This window comes from Eimeria necatrix, genomic scaffold (assembly GCF_000499385.1).
Source record: "Eimeria necatrix Houghton genomic scaffold, Enh_scaff1002, whole genome shotgun sequence".
In the NCBI taxonomy this organism is placed as follows: Eukaryota; Apicomplexa; class Conoidasida; order Eucoccidiorida; family Eimeriidae; genus Eimeria; species Eimeria necatrix.
Window position 1 is genome coordinate 1 of NW_013651814.1, and position 13,395 is coordinate 13,395.

Sequence of the window (13,395 nt, forward strand, 5' to 3'; positions counted from 1 at the left end):
GGGGGGGGGGGGGCCCCCGGGGGCCCCTCTGGGGGGGCCCCCCCGGGGGCCCCGGGGGCCCCCAACGCTGCAGCAAACCCTTTTGCTGCTTTTGGGTCTTTTGATGGTCTGGGGGGCATGGGGGCCCCTTTTTCAATGCCAGTGACGGACACGAGGCCCCCGGAGGAGAGGTGGGCTGCTGGCGGCGAGGGTTTAGGGTTTAGGGTTTAGGGTTTAGGGTTTGCGGCTTGGGGCTGCGCGCTCAGGGATTGGGGTCGAGGGTTTCGGGTTTAGGGTTTAGGGTTTAGGGTCGCGCCCATGTTTCGGCGACCCGCTTTTTCCGCGCCGCTGCCGCAGCGCCAGGGTTTAGGGCTTAGGGTTTAGGGCTTAGGGTTTAGGGTTTAGGGTTTAGGGTTTAGGGTTTGGGGCGTGCTTTCAGGTTTGCCTCGCAGCTGCAGTCGCTGACGGATATGGGGTTTATTGACAGAGACGCAAACATAGCAGCACTTCAGGAAGCAGATGGAGATGTGAATGCTGCAATTACGCGTTTGTTGGAGCGGGGTTTGGGAAATTAGGGTTTAGGGTTTAGGGTTTAGGGTTTGGGGTTTAGGGTTTGGGGTTTGGGGCTGCGGCCGCGACGGCGAGAGTCCCGGCCGAGGCTCCGGCCGAAGGCGTTTTCGCAAGGGCGAAGAGGGCCTGGGGGCCAGGGCCGAGGGTTTAGGGTTTAGGGTTTAGGGTTTAGGGTTTAGGGTTTAGGCCCGTCCCCCCTCAGTTTATCCGCGCCCGCAACGCAAACGCCTGTGCACAGGAGCATGTAAGGCCTTGGCCTTAAAGTATATATGCATTTATATTTCCATTTCCATTATATTTATATTTATTGAAATAAATCTGAATTTATAATTATTATAAATGTGTATATGTGCTGAAAGCACTTGAGGACCTACACGTGCACTTTGGCCGAACGCACAAGTGCTCAGGTGTATGTACACCTCGCATGCATGCACCAAGACACTGCAAGTGCTGCAAATCTCTTTTTTGCATTTCTGCATTTTCTACTTTCTGCACATTCTCTGAATTGCGTGCATGCAAATTCATTAAAGTGCTCAAACCCTCAAACCCTGAAGGGCGGCGGTTGAAGTGTTGCAGTGTACATACACCACAAATTGAACGGCAGATGCTGGTTTAAGTTTTCCAGGTACAATCCACACGCCAGGGTCTAGGGTTTAGGGTTTGGGGTTTAGGGTTTAGGGTTTGGGGTTCAGGGTTTAGGGTTTACGGGGGGGGTTAGGGGCCTGGCTGCCAAGGGCTTAGGTGGGGCGGCTCAGGGTTTAGGGTTTAGCGGCTTCGGCGGATAGGGTTTAGGATAGGCGGTCGGTGGATAGGGTTTAGGGTTTAGAGGCCTGGCAGTTCAGGTGGTGTTAGGGTTTAGGACGTGGGGCTCCAATGAACGAATAGGGTTTGAAGTATTTAGGGTTTAGGGTTTAGGGATTAGGGTTTGGAGTGAGGTGCTTTTAGTATTGCCTCTTAGAGCCCGAAACCCCAGGCCCAGAAGGGTTAGGGGTTAAAACCCTAATTTAGGTTTTGGGGGAGCTGCTGCTTTCGTCCTTCCTCTTGCCACTTAGTTAACAGTCTTTTCGCAAATAAAATTAAGATAATTTAGTTTGCAAATGAAATAAAAATGAATTTCGTACAGAGGGAGAATTTAAAAAGGCAAAGGTCGAGGCGGTGCTCTTCAGGTGTACAGACACCTCAAGCGACTGCACGGGCGCCAGCGGATCCGCGAAATCATTTCAAGTTCACTTCTTTGCCTTTCACTTGAATTTAAAAACAATTAAATCATTTTATTTCAGCATTTTTATTTAATAATACCCTTTTCTTCCGCTGTTCTTGGACGATCCCGGTGGAGCCCGAGGGGGCCCCGAGCACTGGGGGGGCCCCCAGCAGGAAATGCCGGGGGCCCCCCTGGGGCCCCTGGGTATCAGTTCCAGCGCTTTCTTCTTTATGTGGTGTTCTCTTCTTTATTTGGTGAAGTATAAAACCCTTTTTTAGATCTAAATTCGAAACCCTAAACCCTAAACCCTAGGTTAGGGTATCGAGCCACCGGAGCTTGCATTTCGCACGTGGCAAAGACCAAAAACTGATTTTCCTTCCTACTTGCAGAATTTAAAAAGTTCATTTTCTTTTCATTTTCAAAACTAACATCAAAACCCAACAAATGAGAATTCCCCGGGGCCCCTGGGCCCCGAGGGCCCCCCTGGGGGCCCTGGGGGCCCCCCGACTCAGGGGGCCCCGGGGGGCCCCCCCCTCCCTCTGTGGGGCCCCCCACCTGGGGGGCCCCCAGCGGGGGGCCCCCCACCGGGGGGCCCCCCAGGGGCCCCTCCAGAGGTTTGGGGGCCCTCCTGTGCTGCTTCAAACCTCCTCGGGGGCCCCCAGAGGATCTGATCGCAATTTGCTGCTGCTGCTGCTGCTGCGGCGGTGTCACAGTTCGAGGTGTACGTACACCCGGAGTTGTCACCCCACAAGCTCTTCATATCGAGCTGCTGCTGCTGCTGCTGCTGCTGCTGCTGCTGGGGCGGGTGCCAGCAGCAGCATCCACACCTGCAGCAGCAGCAGCAAAAGGCCCATCAGCAGCAACAGGAGAAGCGTGCACAGCAGCAGCAGCAGCAGCAGCAGCGACAGCAGCAGCAGCAGCAGCAGCGACAGCAGCAGCAGCAGCAGCAGCAGCAGCAACTGGAGCTCTGTTCCTGGTTTGCTGCAGCTGCCAGGTGTCGATACACCTGAGGCTTTGCTGCAGCTCGCGCGGCAGTGCATGCGCGACTGCAGCAGACTTTTGGAAAAGGAGAAAAAGGAGTTTGAAAATGAAATAAAAAAAGAAATTAAAAAAGAAATTAAAGAAATTAAAAATGAATTTAAAAATGAATTCAAAAATAATTCAGAAAACAGACAAAAACAAGCTGTACAGACACTCGACGCCGTCAGCAACGCACTGTGCAAAGTTGCAGACGCCGCAGAACTCATCAGGTTCGAAGGGTTTAGGGTTTAGGGTTTAGGGTTTAGGGTTTAGGGTTTAGGGTTTGCAGCGAGGGTTTGGAGTAGGGGGATCATGAATTAGGGTCTAGGGTTTAAGGGTCAAGAAAGCATGGAAGAAACCTCAAACACTCACCGGCCATTTGTCAAATGGGGTGGCTACGTGCAGCTTAGGGTTTAGGGTTTAGGGTTTAGGGTTTAGGGTTTAGGGTTTGCGGGCGCAGGAATGTTCATCCGTTGCCGGAGTGGCAACAGGCCGGAGACCAAGTGGTGCAGGAGGTGCAGCACTTCATGAGCGTGGCGAACTTCAGCGACTCCGTAAACCCTAAACCCTAAACCCTAAACCCTAAACCCTAATCCATAAACCCTAGGGACTGCGTCCTTTTTAGCTCCGCAGAGCGCACGCTTCACAAACCCTTGGCGGTCTGAAGCTTATTAGGGTTTAGGGTTTAAAGCTTGGGGTTTGGGGTTTTCAGATATACGAGAGACTGCGAGAAGGAGCTCCAGCCCAAGCTGAGAGCAGTGGAGAGGAGCCGTGAGTACTCGCTAAACCCTGAACCCCAAACCCTAAACCCTAGATCCTAAACCCTAAACCCTAAACCCTAAACCCTGATTTTTCCGTGCAACTCTAGCTGCATGCGTTCTCGCACGAGGCAAGGCTTCTGCATTCCGCACTGGTGCTGCGCCATTCCGGAAATTGCTGCGTTTGCTGCTGCTGCTGCAGCTGCAAGCCTGCAGCACCTGCAGCACCTGCTGCTGCTGCTGCTGCTGCTGCTGCTGCTGCTGCTGCTGCACTGACTAAGGAGGAGGCCGTGGTGCTGCGCTGCATGCGCGAGGCGATGGAGCAGCAGGGCGTACACCTCAGCAGCAAAGAAAAGGTGAGCAGCAGCAGCACGAGGTGTACAGACACCCTGCGCAGCAGCAGCTGCTGCTGCCGTTGCTGCTGCTGCTGCTGCCGTTGATGTTGCTGCTGCCGTTGATGTTGCTGCTGCCGTTGCTGCTGCTGCTGCTGCTGTTCGTATTGCTGCTGCTGTTGCTGCTGCTGCTGCTGTTGCTGCTGCTGCTGCCGTTGCTGCTGCTGCTGCAGCAACTGCTGCTTCTCCAGCAGTTGCTGCCACCTGCGTAGCAGCAGCTGCTGCAACTGCTGCTCCTGTGCGCACTCTTCTGTTGCCACATCCGCAAGGGCAGCAGCAGCAGCAGCAGCAGCAGCAGCAGCAGCAGCAGCAGCAGCAACGCTCTGGCTAGCTACGCAATCCGCAAGTGCCTCAAGCACTTTAATTGCCATTTAATTAATTGAATTTATTTAAATGCCATTTAAAATTAATTTAAATTCTTCTCGACAAACTGACCCCACACTTTCGGGTGTACGTACACCTCAGGAAAGCCTGCTGCGCCTCCTCGAAGAAGAAAGCCAAGCAGCAGCAGCATGTCTTCAGGCGCAGCAGCACGCCCCCCGTGAGACGCAAACCCTAAACCCTAAACCCTAAACCCTAAACCCTAATGCACGGACTTGCCTTTCAAAACAGACGGACCTGCAAAGACCCTTACTGCCTCAAGCCTTGAGTGGGGCCCCGCAGGGGCCCCCCAGGGGCCCCCCAGGGGCCCCGCAGGGGCCCCGCAGGGGCCCCCCAGGGGCCCCCCAGGGGCCCCCCGAGCCCCCCCAGGGGCTCCATAGGGGCCCCTCAGGCGCCCCCCGGGGGCCCCACAGGGGCCCCACAGGGACCTCCGACGGGCCCCACAAAGGCCCCATAGGGGCCCCACAAAGGCCCCACAGGGGCCCCACAGGGGCCCCCCTGGGGCCCCACAGGTGCTCTAGAAACCCTATAGGAAGCTCACATGAAGGCAAAAGTACCTTCAATGGAGCCTCTCAGGGCCTCCATAGGGGGCCCCTGTAGGGCCCCTAGGGGCCCCTGTGGGGCCCCTGTGGGGCCCCCCAGGGGCCCCCGTGGGGCCCCAAACTGTGGGGCCCCCAGGGGCCCCACAGTTATCTCACGAGAAACCTCCAGGATATCCACAAGAACTCCCTGTGGGGCCCTGTGGGCCCTATGAGGCAAATGTGGGGCCCTGTGGGGCCCCACAGAGGGGCCCCTGGGGGGCCCCTGTAGAGCCTTGTGGGGCCCCGGAGGGCCCCTGAGGGCCCCCTGGGGGGCCCCTGGGGGCCCCCTGGGGGCCCCCTGGGGGCCCCCTGGGGGGCCCCGGGGGGGCCCCTTGGGAAGGCAGAATGTGTTTCTTGGAGCTGCTTTGGGAGCCTCATTTTGCTGCTGTTGTGTTTATCAGAATTGCTTTTAGTGGTTAATTTTATTTTTAATTTAATTTTAATTTGTTTATTTTGTTTTTCTGCTTTTTTAGAAATGGAAATATCAGTGGACACACTTTTAGCAGCAGGAGTGCCTCCAGGAGTAATTGCAATGCGCACGGCTGAGCTGCAGCAGCAGCAGCAGCAGCAGCAGCAGCAGCAGCAGCAGCAGCAGCAGCAAGGGTTCTTCTCTTTGTGGGGCCGCAAGAAGAGCAGCAAAGTCAGCACGCTCACCATTTCGGCAGACGACGAATTCACAAAAGTCCTCCTCAGGTACCGACTCCCTAAACCCTAAACCCTAAACCCTAAACCCTAAACCCTAAATTGTGTTTTCAACTATTAGTCCCACAGACTGAGCCCCAAACCCTTATTTTTTTGCAAACTCTCAGTGCCGGAAAGCACCTCTCGCCGTACAAACCCTAAACGCTAAACCCTAAGCTCTAAACCCTAAACCCTAAACCCTAAACCCTAAACCCTCGGGCTTCTTGCTGCAGCACAAACTGTCCTTTTCTGCTGCCTTAAAGACTGCGAGTTTGCTCTTGGCCTTTCCGAAAGTCGAAGAGAAACTTTTGAAATGTTTTATCATTTTATTAATTTAATTAAATTTAATTAATTTAATTTAATTTAATTTAATTTAATTTAATTTAATTTATTTTATTTTATTTTATTTTACTTATTTATTTTATTTTGATTTGACTTCCAAAAAGGACTTGTGGCGATTCCGGGCTGCGGAAAGAAATTCATTTGTTGACAGAAAGCGACAGCAGAGAGGTGAGTTTTAATTTAATTAATTTAATTTAATTAAATTAATTTAATTAATTTAATTTAATTAATTTAATTAATTTAATTAATTAAATTTAATTAAATTAAATTAATTAATTCAATTTAAATCAGTTTAATTTAATTTGATTCTTATTTTTGGTTCAACTTAATTTAATTGATTTAATTTAATTTAATTTAGTTTTATTTATTTGAATTTATTTTTTCTTTTTCCAAAATTTGCTCTTTTCCGCTTTTCCCTTTTGCTGCTTCCTTTCTTGTTCTGGATTTCCAATTAATTCTTTTTGAATTTAAATTAATTCTTTTTAAATTTTAATGAATTATTTAACCACATATCAATTAATTCTTTGCAATATTCCATTAATTGTCTCAAATATCCATTTAATTCTTTTTAATTATTTAATTTTAATTCAAATAAATTAATTTTAATTCAAAAGTTCTCTTTTTGCTGCAGGCAGCAGATTTCAACTTTCTTCATCTTTTGGCCCTCAGGCAAAAACTGGCCCGCAGCAGAGGCTTCGAGTCTTGGGCAGCTTTTGCACAAAGGTGCAGCTTGCTGCTGCTGCTGCTGCTGTTGCTGCTGCTGCTGCTGTTGCTGCTGTGCTTGCTGCTGCTGGTGTTGCTGTTGCTGCTGCAGCTGCTGGTGTTGCTGCTGGTGTTGCTGCTGCTGGTGTTGCTGTTGCCCCTTCTAGTTGTTGCTACTGCTGTTGCTGTGGCTGTTGCTGCTGCTGTTGCTGTTGCTGCTGCTGTTGCTGTGGCTGTTGCTGCTGCTGCTGCTGTGGCTGTTGCTGCTGTCGCTGTGGCTGTTGCTGCTGCAGCTGTTGCTGTTGCTCTTGTTGATGCTGCTGTCGTTCCTGCTCGTGTTGCTGTTGCTGCTGCTGTTGCTTCTGCTGCTGCTGCTGTTGCTGCTGCTGCTGCTCCTGCAACTTCAGCAGCGCTTGTTGCTGCTTCTGCTGCTGGTTTTTTCGCTGCTGCATCAGCAGCAACGAAACATGCTGAGTACATATCTCGGAGCCTAGGGTTCGGGACAGCATTTAGGGTTTAGGGTTTAGGGTTTAGGGTTTAGGGTTTGCGTTTGCGGGCCAAGGGAAGGCATCTTGCGAACTCCTGCTGCAGTATCGACATTTCTGGAGCGAATTGAGTCAGCGCTGGAGGTGGGCCTAAACCCCAGCCGCCAAACCCTAAACCCTAAACCCTAAACCCTAAACCCTAAACCCTTATTTGTTGCGTTTCTGTGGCCACTCAGCTGCCGCTGGAGCGAGAGCTGCAGCAAATGAAAGCAGCAGCAAAACTGCTTCCAAACAAATTTAAAATAGAAGGCGAAATAAACCCTTGGGATGTTCCTTTCCTGATGGAGTGCCACGCGCTGCAGCAAGGACGCAACAGGCAAACCCTAAACCCTAAACCCTAAACCCTAAACCCTAAACCCTAAGCGCTGCGCCACAGCTTGCGCAGACGCAGCTGTCTCTTTCCAAGTTGAGTTTGACTCAAACTCAGAACCTTTTAAAATAGCTGTTGGAGTTTTGATCAAGGGCCATGGCTTGAAACCCCAAACCCTAAACCCTAAACCCTAAACCCTAAAGCGTGCTTTGCCTAGCCAGGTTTTGTTCCCCTTCGCCAGCCATGGTTGCCCACCAGTGATTAACTGAGGCTTGGGACTGAGAGGTTTCGACTTAGGGTTTAAGATATGGTGCGCAGGCTTAAGGGCTTAGGGTTTAGGGTTTAGGGTTTAGGGTTTAGGGTTTGACTTCAGGCCTTCTGAGCCTCAGCGACTAAGTCTTGAAACTGTCTGGAGACGGGCAGTCGAGTTGTTGGAGAAGATAACGGGGTTTACGTTGACGCCAACTCTTCCCGCCCCAGGTGAGTCGAGGGTTTAGGGTTTAGGGTTTAGGGTTTAGGGTTTAGGGTTTAGGGTTTAAGGTTTGGAGATGGGGGCCGGATTGGAATGCTGTGGACGGCAAACGCCTTTAGCCAGCAGTTAAGGCCATGATGCGGGCACTCCAAGACATAGGTTAAGGGTTGAGGGTTTAGGGTCTAGGGTTTAGGGTTTAGGGTTTAGGGTTTAGGGTTTGCGGGCCCGCTGCAGGCGAGACTTGGCACTGGAGCGTTCTTAAGTTTGAGCTGCGCCCAATCAATAAGGCTGGGGGGGCCCCCAGGGGCCCCTGGGGGCCCCTGGGGGCCCCCCAGGGGCCCCCCGGGGGGCCCCTGGGGGCCCCCCGAGGAACTCTTTATGTGGATTTGTGGGCAAGGAAGGACAAGACGCGGCTGCTGGCCCAATTTACAATAAGGGGGTCGAAGCAAATGGACTACCCTTTGAAGCGAGTGCGCCTAGGGTTTAGGGTTTAGGGTTTAGGGTTTAGGGTTTAGGGTTTAGGGTTTGGGGGCCTCAGAGTTCCGGGCTTGTGAGGTAGGTTTGAAGCGCTGCTGAGCTTGAGAGAAAGGCGGCACCATTTGCACCTGAGAGCCGTAGGTGGAGGGAAGCCCTAGGGTTTAGGGTTTAGGGTTTAGGGTTTAGGGTTTAGGGTTTAGGGTTTAGGGTTTGGCCTTCAGGGATGGGAGTTGGGGGGCCCCTTGAGCCGCGCATGCGTCGTTGAGGACAACGGCTGCCTCCGTCAAATTCCCTGCTGCGCTCTTGTCTCTAATTTCGCCCCCCCAGCTCGTTTGTCCAATTCCGAAAAAGGTAGGGTTTAGGGTTTAGGGTTTAGGGTTTAGGGTTTAGGGTTTAGGGTTTAGGGAGTTGTGCCGCTAAGCCCGCACGCAGGGAAGCTGTGCTTTGCTACGCCCGTTGTTCCGCAGCTTCGCTTCAGGCCTGGAGCTCGCGGCCGAGTTGATAGGGTTTAGGGTTTAGGGTTTAGGGTTTAGGGTTTAGGGTTTAGGGTTTGCGGCTCAGGGGACGACGCAGAAGAAGCGCTGCTGCTGCTGCGCGACAGCAAAATAACAGAAAATGAAAGTCTTCATTTGCTGCACGAATTGGGCCACGTGATTCACGGCCTTTTGTCTCGGACGGAGCTGCAGCACTTGTCCGGCAAGCCGCCAAACCCTAAACCCTAAACCCTAAACCCTAAACCCTAAACCCTAAACCGTAGGCGCTGGGGCGCGCGCAGTCGCCCCGCCTGCTTTCGACGCCGAAGAAGCCGAGGGTTTAGGGTTTTGCTGCTGCTGCTGGTGGTTTAGGGTTTGCTGCTGCTGGTGGTTTAGGGTTTGCTGCTGCTGGTGGTTTAGGGTTTGGGGCTGCGGGCAGGGGTTTGCGGTGTACGTACACCTCAGGCACGCGCGGGGCCGTGGACTTCGCCGAGTTTCCTTCTCATTTATTTGAATTCTTTTCTTCAATTATATTTCGAAAGTCTTTCGACTCTTTTCCTCAAAACCCTGAGGGTTTTGCAGCTTTTCATTTGGCCCACCAGCTGCAGCTGGCTCTGCTTGACCGGGTCCGCCCAAACCCTAGCAAACCCTAAACCCTCGCAAACCCTAAACCCTAAACCCTGAACCCTAGGCCCCAAGCAGCCGTAGTAGACTCTGAGGGGTGGGGATTTGCTGCAAGCAGCGCACGCGTTGCTCCTGACTGTCGCCGCATCTGAAGGTTGAGGGTTTAGGGTTTAGGGTTTAGGGTTTAGGGTTTAGGGTTTGGGAAGCGGGTGAGGGTTTGGAGCTGCGTGCAGGCGTTTTACAGCTACTCTCCGAACGAGGGTTTGCTGCTGCTGCCGGAGGGGGGTTTGTCTGGAGCTGCTGCAGCAGCAGAAATAAAAGAATTAAAAAAATATTTAAATTCTTTTTTTTCAAAAAGAAAAACCCTCGGAAGGGTTTTTAATTCCCTCTCGGGGGGCCCCCTCTGGACCCTCGTGGGGGTTCCCCCCTTGAGGGCTTTCGAGCACTTGGTGCACTACGGGGGCAACTACTTCTGCTACCTTTTCTGCAGGTAAACCCTAAACCCTAAACCCTAAACCCTAAACCCTAAACCCTAAGCCCTAAGTCTGGCCTGCCTCTAAGTCTGCAAACCCTCAACCTGGATCCGGGCGGCCTAAACCCTCAGCCCGAGACCCGGCACTGCCTTTAAGTCTGCAAACCCTAAACCCTAGAAACCCTGGACCCCAGTAACCCTAAACCCTGCCAAACCCTAAACCCTAGAAACGCTGGATGCGAGCCACCCTAAGCCCTCCTAAACCTAAACCCTAAGAGCAGGGAGAAAAGGAAAGGACCAAACAAGGGAAAGTGAATCTGCTGCGCAGAGTGCAGCAGCTAGGGTTTAGGGTTTAGGGTTTAGGGTTTAGGGTTTAGGGTTTAGGGTTTAGGGTTTGCGTGCGGGGGTTGCATCAGGTGCACCTCGAGCTACGTGTGGTTTCGAGGGTTTAGGGGAGAAGGGGGCGAGGGTTTAGCGAGTTTGCCTCTCGTGGATTTGCTAGAAAAAGGATCTTCAAATATTTCAGCTTTTTCAATTTTGAATTTATTGAAGGAAAAAGAAAACCCTCAAAAGCTCGACGAGCTGTCTGTACACCCCGAGAGAATGCCAATCCAGTTCCTCCTCAAGGCCGCCCTTTCACACGCTGTCTGACCCAAACCCTAAACCCTAAACCCTAAACCCTAAACCCTAAACCCTCGCTACACAGCGATGCTGGCTTTTTAGTTCCTTGTCCTTCCAGAGTTGTATTTAATTTTTCAAAATCATTTGTTGTAAGCAGTTGTTAGGAAGTTTATATTTATTTAAATAAATCCATTTCATAAAAAAATAAATTTGCTTGCATATGCCTCTGCGGCTGCAATTTGAATTCCGGTAATTTCAATGTGAACTCTAGGCCAGCGCGTCAAATTTGTCACCTAGGGTTTAGGGTTTAGGGTTTAGGGTTTAGGGTTTAGGGTTTGAGCGGCAAACGCCTTCGTCTCAAGCGCAGCACAGGGTTGCGCAGTGCCGGCTCGTATAGAGCATGTGCTGCAGAGTTTAGCGTCCTGAGGGTTTAGGGTTTAGGGTTTAGGGTTTAGGGTTTGCGCCTGCGGTTTAAGCTAGCTAAATGCTGCAACATGTAAATTGGGATCGAGGGTTTAGCTATATAGGCTTTTGCGGGGCCTCCAGTTGGTGAACAATGTGCGCATTGGGAGATCTTTTGGGCGGGGTTTAGGGTTTAGGGTTTAGGGTTTAGGGTTTAGAGTTTGAGCGATGAACGCCTTTGCTTCTTCTTCGCTCATTTGAAGACGAAGTACGTGAGAAACTCAATTAAATAAATTAAAGAAACAAAAGTGAAAAGTTTAACAACAGAAAATCGCGAAAATTGGATTTGCGCTTTCTGCACATTCCTGTAGAACAGTGGTCAAGGGCGTCGGGTGTACGTACACCGCAGTGCGCGCGCGCGTGAAAGCGCGAAAAAACGAAAAAAGGAAATTCAAATAAATTTAAATTTTATCCCTGAAGTATATTTAATGATAGCGGTTCTAAAGAAGTACTATGCTTGCAAAGAGACCGCTGGTTAGGCCTGAAACCTTGCATTCTTCCCGGTTAGAAAGGGCTGCTTGGTTTCAGACTAAAGGCCAGAAAAGCAAAAGAAAGCGCCTTTAAAGCTGCTCCTAAGCACTTGAAAAAGAAGAGGATTTCAAAGAAAGATCGCAAATTTCATTTGGCGTTCGTTTAGTGTTCTAATTCAAATAGTTGAATGGCGGCGACACACTTGAATGAGCCGCTGAGAGGCGAAGTGGAAACCTGCATTAAAATGGCACCAGCGAGTGATTTTTAAAAGCTATTTTGGAATATTTTTGCAATTTATTTCGAAAATTAAACACCAATAAAGGGTTTTTAGATTTTTGCTTCGACTTTCCGCAGAGGACCCGCGCGAACATTGAACACGCAGCCCCGGGAGAGGCGGGCAGCATCGGCCTGCAAGTTGCGCGTTTTTGTTGCTTTTTGGATCAAAAAAAAGCCGCAGGAGTTTTAAAAAAGATTTATTTGATCTTTTAAAAACACAAAACCCCAAAAAGGAGCAAAAAAGCAGACCAGCCTCGGCCGGTGGACATGCACAGCGAGGCTCGACTAGCCGGCCTTCCGCGGCTCCCTGGCCTTCTACTTATAAAGCCCCCCCATTTCCCTCTTATTGCCTTTATTGACTTTTCAATTTAAAGTCCTTTTTCGCTTTTCTTTTCTTCTCCGAAGTCCGGCGGCTTCTGGCGCGGGTGGCGCCGGCTCCCGCGGCGTTGCGGTGTACGTACACCTGGCGACGGCGCCGCAGCAGCAGCAGCAGCGCAGCAGCAGCAGCGCAGCAGCAGCGCCGCACAGCAGCAGCGCAACTGCTGCTGCAGCAGCTCCCGAGGCCCCCGCTGCTGCTGCGAGGCCCCTGGGCCCCGGAAGCTGCAGCAGCAGCTGCTGGGGTGTCTGCGGAGCTCCCGAGCTGTCTGTACACCGCAGCGAGCTGCGCATACACCCCAGCGAGCTGCGCATACACCCCAAACTGCAAACCCCACAGCAGCAATGGCGGGCCCCATTTTGGAGAAGGAGGGAAGACAAAGGTCTTTGAAGGAGCAGCAGCGAAAACCCGAAGATGAGGACTCCGAGGACAACCAGTCCCAGACCTCCGAGAGTAAACCCTAAACCCTAAACCCTAAACCCTAAACCCTAAATCAGCGTTTCGCGTTGCCAGTCCTCCCGCCGCCGCGGCGAGCGCAGGCCGCGTGCAGACCCGCCTGCGCGCTCGAGGCCCGCGGGACGCAGGGGCCGGGCCGGGGGTTTAGGGTCTAGGGTTTAGGGTTTAGGGTTTAGGGTTTAGGGTTTGCAGGCACTGGCGCGGAGGCCGAAGCCCGCGGGCTGCTGCAGTACGGCAAAAGGGCCAAACAACTTTCTTGGGGGGTTTTGCTGGCTTACGCGGCGCCCATGATAGGCGCGGGGGGAATGAACTTCACTCTCACCACTTTTGCTGCTTACTTCTACACAGATACCATGGGCCTGCCCCCCGGTAAACCCTAAACCCTAAACCCTAAACCCTAAACCCTAGGCGTAGACCCTAGGCATTAGGGGGATTGAACGCCACTCTCACAACTTTTGTGGTTATTTTTATACCGACACTATGGGGCTCCCCCCCCGTAAACCCTAAACCCTAAACCCTAAACCCTAAACCCTAAACCCTAAACCCTAAACGCTATACTCTAGGCCCTCCCGCAGCCGCAGGGTCACCTGTCGTGCTGCGCATTGATTCCCGGGTTCCCTTGCTGCTGCTGCTGCTGCTGCTGCTGCTGCTGCTGCTGCTGCTGCTGCGTTTGCTGCTGCTGCTTCCCCTGCTCCGCCTTGCCTTCCGGCGCTTCCCCTCCTGCTGCTCCCCCCCCTTCCCTCCCCGCCTCCC

The 13,395-nt window shown here is 52.1% G+C and overlaps 7 protein-coding genes across 7 annotated transcripts; 5 read left to right on the forward strand and 2 right to left on the reverse strand.

The window, feature by feature from the left end:
* Position 1: 1 nt before the first annotated feature.
* Positions 2–554, forward strand: ENH_00000050 (hypothetical protein; the record flags this gene model as incomplete). The annotated part of the gene is made up of 2 exons (XM_013578080.1): positions 2–170; positions 419–554. Coding segments are annotated over 2 exons (305 nt in total), but the record flags the coding sequence as incomplete, so codon positions are not given.
* Positions 555–2,788: 2,234 nt separating this feature from the next.
* On the forward strand, positions 2,789–3,545 carry ENH_00000060 (hypothetical protein; the record flags this gene model as incomplete). The annotated part of the gene is made up of 3 exons (XM_013578081.1): positions 2,789–3,000; positions 3,231–3,324; positions 3,483–3,545. The coding sequence occupies 3 exons, from the start codon at positions 2,789–2,791 to the stop codon at positions 3,543–3,545; spliced, it is 369 nt and encodes a 122-aa protein (XP_013433535.1).
* An 89-nt stretch (positions 3,546–3,634) lies between these two features.
* ENH_00000070 (hypothetical protein) lies at positions 3,635–4,291 on the reverse strand (the record flags this gene model as incomplete). The annotated part of the gene is made up of 1 exon (XM_013578082.1): positions 3,635–4,291. One exon carries the CDS (start codon positions 4,289–4,291, stop codon positions 3,635–3,637), a length of 657 nt encoding a protein of 218 aa, XP_013433536.1.
* Positions 4,292–5,357: 1,066 nt separating this feature from the next.
* Positions 5,358–5,725, forward strand: ENH_00000080 (hypothetical protein; the record flags this gene model as incomplete). The annotated part of the gene is made up of 2 exons (XM_013578083.1): positions 5,358–5,575; positions 5,692–5,725. The coding sequence occupies 2 exons, from the start codon at positions 5,358–5,360 to the stop codon at positions 5,723–5,725; spliced, it is 252 nt and encodes an 83-aa protein (XP_013433537.1).
* Positions 5,726–6,780: 1,055 nt separating this feature from the next.
* On the reverse strand, positions 6,781–7,059 carry ENH_00000090 (hypothetical protein; the record flags this gene model as incomplete). The annotated part of the gene is made up of 1 exon (XM_013578084.1): positions 6,781–7,059. The coding sequence occupies one exon, from the start codon at positions 7,057–7,059 to the stop codon at positions 6,781–6,783; it is 279 nt and encodes a 92-aa protein (XP_013433538.1).
* Positions 7,060–7,705: 646 nt separating this feature from the next.
* Positions 7,706–9,133, forward strand: ENH_00000100 (peptidase family M3 domain containing protein, putative; the record flags this gene model as incomplete). The annotated part of the gene is made up of 5 exons (XM_013578085.1): positions 7,706–7,719; positions 7,836–7,942; positions 8,169–8,404; positions 8,633–8,762; positions 8,973–9,133. The coding sequence occupies 5 exons, from the start codon at positions 7,706–7,708 to the stop codon at positions 9,131–9,133; spliced, it is 648 nt and encodes a 215-aa protein (XP_013433539.1).
* Positions 9,134–12,530: 3,397 nt separating this feature from the next.
* On the forward strand, positions 12,531–13,022 carry ENH_00000110 (hypothetical protein; the record flags this gene model as incomplete). Its single annotated transcript, XM_013578086.1, has 2 exons — positions 12,531–12,639; positions 12,835–13,022. The coding sequence occupies 2 exons, from the start codon at positions 12,531–12,533 to the stop codon at positions 13,020–13,022; spliced, it is 297 nt and encodes a 98-aa protein (XP_013433540.1).
* Between the last annotated feature and the right edge of the window lie 373 nt (positions 13,023–13,395).